At 29.6% G+C, this 8,345-nt stretch overlaps 1 protein-coding gene across 1 annotated transcript; it reads right to left on the bottom strand.

Annotated features, from left to right (window-relative positions):
- Positions 1-1,575: 1,575 nt before the first annotated feature.
- Positions 1,576-3,730, bottom strand: LOC107444963 (mRNA decay activator protein ZFP36L3-like). The gene is made up of 2 exons (XM_016059252.4): positions 3,676-3,730; positions 1,576-2,557 (listed from the first exon to the last, which is right to left on the bottom strand). The coding sequence occupies exons 1-2, from the start codon at positions 3,685-3,687 to the stop codon at positions 1,637-1,639; spliced, it is 933 nt and encodes a 310-aa protein (XP_015914738.1). The 5' UTR covers positions 3,688-3,730; the 3' UTR covers positions 1,576-1,636.
- Between the last annotated feature and the right edge of the window lie 4,615 nt (positions 3,731-8,345).

The following is an 8,345-nucleotide window of genomic DNA, read 5'->3' as shown; positions in this document are numbered from 1 at the left end:
GTAAACTATTTTCTAGTTAAATTTCTTGTTTAAAGTTCGTTCTAAATTAATAAAATTAAGATTCATCATAATTTGTTTCGACTGCTATAGCTGAAAATAATGTCTGTTTTTATATAGTTAATGATTTCTTTTGGCAAAGAGACTCCATATAAAAATTTTCTCCAAAAGCAACTCGCTAAATTTCATTGCATCATTTTTTAACATGTAAAGTATAAAGTAATGGTAGTAATTTTTATAGTTAAGTTTTAATCGTTCCTTTTAGTTTTTATTTGCGTTGGTTGTAAAGAAAAGCTTTCAATTATTTCAAAGGAATTCTTTTAATTTTTATTTTATTTAAATCCCTTCTAACAATTCTTGCTTTTGAAAACTTTTCATAAAATAATATCAAGACAGCTAGAAGCCGAATAACTTAAAGAAACTTTTGCATCCTTTTAAAAATATCTTTGCTTGCTGAACTGTTACCTCATTTTCCGATAATTATTTAAAAAGTTTAAAGAGAGATATTAACATAGTTTACGAAATTTTTTTTTTTAAAAATACATATTTTACAATTTAGACTCTTCTATTGATCTACTGTTTTATTTATTTTCCTATTTTTTTATATTTCTTCCCTTTTTGTTTTACTCAGTTATAATTTACTTAATATTTTGTCTATTATCATTTAAAGTTAACAAGCATTTAACAGTTGGTACTTAACTTTTACGGAATGGGAGAAAGTATGTGCGTGTTTGCATTACTAATTTTTCAATGTAGTTTCATTTTCAATGGAGCAAAAAATGTGTTAGAAATATTTTTAATGTTTCTTGAAAGAAAGAAATTTCAATGCAATCATAAAAATTTTACAAAACCAATTATATTTCCCATATTCCATTGGTATCTTACTATATATAATATGGAATAATCCTATAATAACAAGCAGGATATTTGCCAGACTTAGTATACATTTTTAAAGATCATCTTGTGGTTTAACTAATTTCAAATTAATGGCATTTCATAATTGATATTTTAATATTAATGGGTTGGCAGTATATTATCATTAAAGTGCTTTTTTCTTTTATTTCAAATCTTGTATAGCCCTGCTAGATTAGAGCTCTGCTTGTACATATCACCAAGAGTTTAGGAATGAAACATTCTACTTTCGATTCGTGTATTTCTTAAAACAGCAAGAATACGAATTCGGGAATTTCTAACTTCCAAGTAATCCGAATCGATATTACTTACTGAAAAATACAAATGAAAAAAAAATATGTAAAGAGTATACAAAACTCAGATTTGAGTACAAAAAATGTTATCATATAAATGTGAGATTTTATAACTCATGTAAATACGAATCCAACAAAGCGTATCCTAAAAAATATGTCTCACATATGCTTGCTATTTGTTAATTACTTAAATAAGACTTGCTGCACAACGTCGGAAAGTGATCCCCAAATAGCATTATTAGTTCCCAGTCGCATTACTATGCAGCACCAGAAATAAAAATTAAAAATGAATAAAGTGCTTTATATTTTCAAAAATAAATATTTTATTTATACAGTCCTATTTTACATTATGTTTAAAAGTTAATAATTTATAAAATAGTTTTTCCTAATCCTAAGCTCAAAGAAGTAGATTTATAGCCTAGGTCGTATGAAGATCAAAGCAAACCATGCCCTGAAGCTAAAGGAGCTTCGATAAGCCCGAGACCAGCAACGAGTCCATGACTACCGTATCCAATGGCAGCGGGAGCAGCAACAGGGACAGCGGCCACATGATGACTGACGAGAGCAACATGGTTAATAACAGCTTTTTGAGTAGCAACTGTTGCGGGAGCGGCGTGGATTCCCTTAACAGGTAGAACAGGCATAGCGTGTAATCCGTGACCTATTACAGCAGGAGCACCATGAGCAACTGCAGCAACGTGGTTGATGACAGCCTTTTGTGCAGCAATGGTGGAAGGAGCGGCCGCAATGCCATGTCCAGCAACTAAACCATGACCAGCGTAATTAATTGCTAAGGGAGCACCATGAGCAACTGGGGCGACGTGGTTGATGACAGCCTTTTGTGTAGCAATGGTGGAAGGAGCTGCTGCAATGCCATGTCCAGCAACTAAACCATGACCAGCGTAATTAATTGCTAAGGGAGCACCATGAGCAACTGGGGCAACGTGGTTGATGACAGCCTTTTGTGTAGCAATGGTGGAAGGAGCGACTGCAATGCCATGTCCAGCAACTAAACCATGACCAGCATAACCAACTGCAGCGTGAGCACCATGAGCAACTGCGGCAACGTGGTTGATGACAGCCTTTTGTGAAGCAATGGTTGCAGGAGCAACTGCAATGCCATGTCCAGCAACTAAACCATGACCAGCATAACCAACTGCAGCGGGAGAACCATGAACAACTGGAGCAACGTGGTTAATGACAGCCTTTTGAGTAGATAAGGTGGCGGGAGCAACCAAAACAGATTTAGTAGCGATGCCATGGAGGCCAGAACTGATTAATGGAGCACCTAAACCAACATGGCTGACTATGCTGGAAGTCTGAACAGCAACCACAGCGAAAAAAAGAACAACAACCTGAAGGAGAAAAGAGAATTAGTGACGCAATAGCTTAGTTTAAAAATAATTATTTTTCAAAATTTGATGGTTTTGAATATTCTGCTAAGCTTCTGCGTTTAAAACAAAATAGTTCTTTCGAGTTTAAAATTGGTACCAGGAAAATTGAACAAAACTGTTCTAAAATCACCAATCAATTTAGTTTCACTATCCGAATATTAATTTTAAATGTTTAGAAATTATTTATTATTCCATAATCAGTTACAGTATGAACTTTCACATCACGTGGAAGATTAAACAAAATTTTAGCGTTTTTAAATTAACAATGACAATGAGTTCAACAATTACGAATTTGATAAAATTTTATTTCTTTCTTTGAATTATGCTCCTCATTAAAAAAAATACAGTTTATGAGCAAAAGATTCAATAAGTTAAACAATTTTTAACTCATATTTTTATTAGTTACAAATATTTTCACATTTTCATTTAAATAATGAGTACAGATAATTTACAGATAAATAAATCATTTACAGATAATTAAAGACTTTCAAGTCATTGTGAAAAATAATAAGAAATTTTACAGTCACATTTTTGCTAAGAACTACGCTAAAATAAGTTCTTAATTTATAAAATTTATATCATCTATATATTGTTTAATAAAATTTATAAGATATAAAAAGCTTTGAAATTGTAATTAAATTGAAAATTACAAATTTTCATTACCATTTAATTACTATTATCAACGAGTATTCAATGTTCTATTGCAGCAGTAGATAAACTAGATGAGGTGCAATAATTGTATCTTAGGTACAATAACGAATTTAATTTTAAAAGGTGAAAATGCTTGAAATCGTAAACATAATGAATTTACTACATATGAACTTACCTTAGAGAAAATTTTTACATTTTAAATTGTTAGGGGTGAATATTAGGAGAAGAATATGGCTTGATTAAATCATGAACTTAACGACATTTTAATGTTTTAAATTGTTAAGGTTGAATGTTAAGTGGCGAATATGGTTTGAATGAATCATGAACTTAACGAACAGTTAAACGTTTTAAATTGAATGTAATGAGAAAAAATGTTACGAGGTTGAAAATTAGAAGAGAAATATAGTTTAAATGAATCATGAACTTACCTTAACGAACATGATTAGTAATTGATGAAGTTTATTAGAACTAATGAACTATTAACATCGCCTGGTTGCTTTTAAATACGATTTCAATCCTGCTATTTGAAAAAAAAAAGAAATAAATTCAGTTTATTTCTTTCTTAAAAAATATTTATTTATTTATTTCTTAAAAAAGAAATAAATCCCGCTATTGTACCTGGTGAAAGTACGTCCTTGCTCAACATTAAAACTTGTCCACGCCCATGCAAAGCGTTGAGATTGAATTAAATATGCGATCCATTTTTCCTCGATCTCCTTTTGCGTTACTATTTATTATTATTTTTTATGCGTAATCTATATGGTTGATGATATTGATAGCCGGAGGATAGATATACTTGAAGGATACGTATTGAATAATTTTAATTTATTGAACCATTTCTTTTAAAGATTAACGGAAATTAAATAACATTATTAGAAGCTGATTTAAAGCGTTATTATTATTTTTATAATTTTAATTAGTTATGCATTTGATTTAAAGAGTAATTATAGTTATAACGAAGAGGTAATTGTAGTCAGTTATGAGGTTATTTCAAAGCAAATTCCTGTTAGCGATATAGTTACAATATACTGAAAAAAAAATTATGAAAACTAACAGAATATGGTAAAATTTACCGTGTTTTTGGCTTCTATGAGAACGCCAAAAAGCTCGGAAATTTTAATCGAGCTTAGGAGTGATCATCGTAAAATTAACAATAAAATGTGGTTTTATAATCTATGATATAATATGGCAAATGTGTTGAAATTTGGTTATTTTATCATGCTATCTTAGATTATGGCATAAAAACTATTTAATTGGATACATTTACTTTTCAGTTTTGTATTTTTTTCTAAAAGTCTGGTAATAAGAGCTATCATTTTGAAAACCAGAGTTTCCGGTAAACCGTTTCCATATGAACGGAAAAACTACTTAATGACTGGTTTATATATCGTATAATTATTTTTAAAACCAGAATTATGTTTTTTTTTCTAGAAATATCATTACAAAGAATTCTGGTAGAGTAATTCTGCCAGAATTTTTTTCCCCGTGTGAAGTAAAATCATTATTAGTGATTTAGAAATTTCAAAATGAAATTGTTGTTAGTGTAGAGGTTAGTGAAATTGTAGTTAGAGGTTTAGCTATGTCAAAGTGTGATTGAAATTAGCGTAGAGGATATTTCAAAGTTCAATTGTAGTTATTACAGTTGTTTCAAAGTGTATTGATGTTAGTGATGCAGCTATAATGAAGTGAGTTTTCAAGTAATCTAGTTAGTTCAAAGTGTAATTATAGTTAGTGTAGCATTTGTTTAAAAATGCAATTGAAGTTAGTGATACAGCTAATTCAAAGTGCTTCTGTTGTTAGTGATTTATTTATTCATTTGAAAATGTGATTGAAGTTAGAGATTTATACATTTGAAAGTGCAATTTACACTAGTGATGTAGTTACGCCAAAGTATAATTGCACTTAATGGTAAAATTATAACAAAGTGTAATTGTAGTAGCGATGGAGTTATTTAAAAGATTCGTTCAAAGGAACAACGTGATTTTAATTAGTTTTAGGGTGATTGCGCAACTATTAGAAACAAATAAAAGAAAGTAAGTTCTGATACATTTTTTTATGAATAAAACAAAATTATCATTTTCGTATACACAATTGGTATTGAAATATTTTAGGCATAGATATATTTCTGACAAATATTTTAATTAATTTTATGCGTTACGTGTGAGACAAAACAAGTATATCTTAATCCATATTGGTTTCTTTTAACAGTAAAAACTGAATATGAAAAGGAACAACGTGATTTTAATTAGTTTTAGGGTGATTGCGCAACTATTAGAAACAAATAAAAAAAAGTAAGTTCTCATAAATTTTTTTTATGAATAAAACAAAATTATCATTTTCGTATACACAATTAGTATTGAAATATTTTAGGCATAGATATATTTTCGACAAATATTTTAATTAATTTTATGCGTTACGTGTGAGACAAAACAAGTATTTCCTAATTGATATTGGTTTCTTTTTACAGAAAAAACTGAATATAACAAAAAACAAGGAAAATTTTGCAGTAAATATAAATAGTTTCATCTAATAAAGCTAAAAGTTTTGTAATATATTTATATCAAAATTAATTTATATATTTCCAATAAAGAATGCTAGTTAAAATAAAAAATTTCAAATATCAAATTGAAATCCCTAAGAAGTAAGCCATATCTTGCATATCTATAGGGTGATTCTGAAATAATGGGGAAGCTTTGAAGGGAGTGAAGGGCTTTGTCACATGAATGTCATTGTATATCATCGACAGAAATGTCAATGCTTCCAGGGGCGCTTCCGTGTTATGAATTGTTTCTAAGTGTGCCTTTGAAGAGATAATTTTATTTATGTATACTATCTTGATTCTGTTAGTTTTTTTTATTTATTAAAAACTGTCAATACTTACATTCAAATAATAGACTCAGAAATTGCTGTATCATCGTAATTTAATGATTTGGCGAACTTGTGCAGTTAGTCGCCAAATAATTACACTTATTTTGATAAAACAGATAACGCTGTACCAATTTAAATGCGAATTCCGACACTCAGAATTTTCATTCTAAAATTACGGTAAAATGAGCGGCAGCAGTCTGTCCATCTAATTAACAGTGAAGCTCACAGAAAAAAAAAATTTTCTTCACTTTTATCGTTTTGAAACTGTTTACAACTTGTATGGTTAAAAAATCCAGAAATACAAAACTGTACGGTTTTTTAACCATTTACAAATATAATCGTAATAATGATGATTTCCAAAAGTGCGAAAAAGAAATTTAAATCGGTGGTAGGCTTTTCGTTGGTTAATGGGCATTGGAGTTAGGTTGTGGCTGAGATGTGTTTTATCAAATAAAAAATGGAATGTGGTTTAATTAGTTTATCTAGTTGTTTCACCTATCGTGAGAGATGGGAAATCAGTTTTTGCAGCAGAGTATTTTGTATTAAGCAACTTTATAGTGCTGGGATCTATGCATGAAAGAGAGTGTCATATTCTTATAGTCCAGGGTCGCAAATTTGGGAATGCAGGACTCTGAAAACTTTTCATGTGTTTCAGAGAATAGTGGATATATTGTGGTGTCAACGATGGGACTCGAACTCCCATTCTTTCGGCCATGAAATTAACAGATTAACGAGAGATAGCCCTCTCGGCTACAATTATGTACTCAGCTGCAAGGAACTAAGTGGCTTCATAAGTTCGGATTAGTTGGTGAGATGAGATTCTGGTTGTTTAACCGTATTAGATGAAAGCAGTTAATAAACGATTTTTCTCAAAGTTAACAGTTTGAATACCATCTTATTTACGGTTATTTGACTGTTTTGCTTGAGTATGGTAAAATAGAAATTAAATAAATTGTTACTTAACCATTTTCCCGAGAAATTTCTAATATAGGGGAATAATTATTAGAAAATATTTAAATTAAAAAAAATATTGATAAATAAAAGTATCTGTTCAGAGGTACACGCAAAAATAGATCATAATAAGGGTTCGCCCCTAGTGTCGCCTGATAACATTTCCTGTCATGGATTCCCATGCAACTCTTAATCCTTATGATGTACCTCTGAGTTTGTTCCATGATTTCAAAATCAACCACAGTAGAATTGTTTCCATGATTACAAATCGCTAATTAATATCAAACCCTTCATTAGTTGTTGAATTTTGATATTGATTTTAATTGAATAATTCATGTTTAATTTAACAGAGAAAAATATAATTAAAAAATTAAAACATTTGATTGGAAAATACAAGTAAGAAAAAAGAAACGTATTATTATTAATGATGATTTTTCCAATTTTTGCATTACACATTTTAATTTTAAAGGGTTTGTAAAGCAAATTTTCTACATGAAACAAATTCTTTTTTAGCAAAATGTGCGCAAAATAGACAATTTTATCTGTAAATCAGGATTATCGACTAGTTTAATGGATTTGTCGAAAAGCATTCGTGAATTAGATTCTTTAATTATATTTTGACATTTTGTGTTTTTATTTATACTCTTTTCAATTTCCAACATCAACAAACATCCGAAATTCTCCCATATTTAAAGTAATGCAGCAATAAGTAAATTTTGAAAGCTTTTTATGAGGATCAGTGTTGAAACAACTAATTTCAAAATGTTGGCAAATCAATTATTCAATTTTCGGCATATTTTTAAGACCATAATTTGATTAAATATTGTAGTAAAAAAATAGGTAAACGATTGTTTTGCTTCAAATGTACTTATTCCACTTTCGAAAATAGTGGCTCATATGTCTTCCTGATACAAAAATAATAAAGCTTATCCTACTAAATTTTTCCTCAGTTTTTTGCTCCTCAGATATGTTTTGACCTTTTTTAAACAAAATTTCTTCCCTATTTTTTTTTTTTTGTACACTTGAAACTGAGAAATGGAAAAAGGTTGATTCAGACCCCTTGCCTACATTGTAGACATTTTAACATTTAGGAAATTGTTAGGAATTGTTTAGGACGTTGTTGACATTTAGGAAAAAATATTCTTTTTTTTTTGTACATTACTAAGTGCTTCTGGATTCCAGGACTGAAGAGCAAATGTTTATGCATTGAAAGTAATGAAAAAACAAAAACAACGTATAACCGATAATTTGTATTTTTCCATGGTATACTCGAATTATT

The sequence above is a fragment of the Parasteatoda tepidariorum genome, chromosome 6 (genome assembly GCF_043381705.1).
Source record: "Parasteatoda tepidariorum isolate YZ-2023 chromosome 6, CAS_Ptep_4.0, whole genome shotgun sequence".
In the NCBI taxonomy this organism is placed as follows: Eukaryota; Metazoa; Arthropoda; class Arachnida; order Araneae; family Theridiidae; genus Parasteatoda; species Parasteatoda tepidariorum.
Note: the sequence above shows the minus strand (reverse complement) of the source record. Positions and strands in the feature narration are given on the sequence as shown.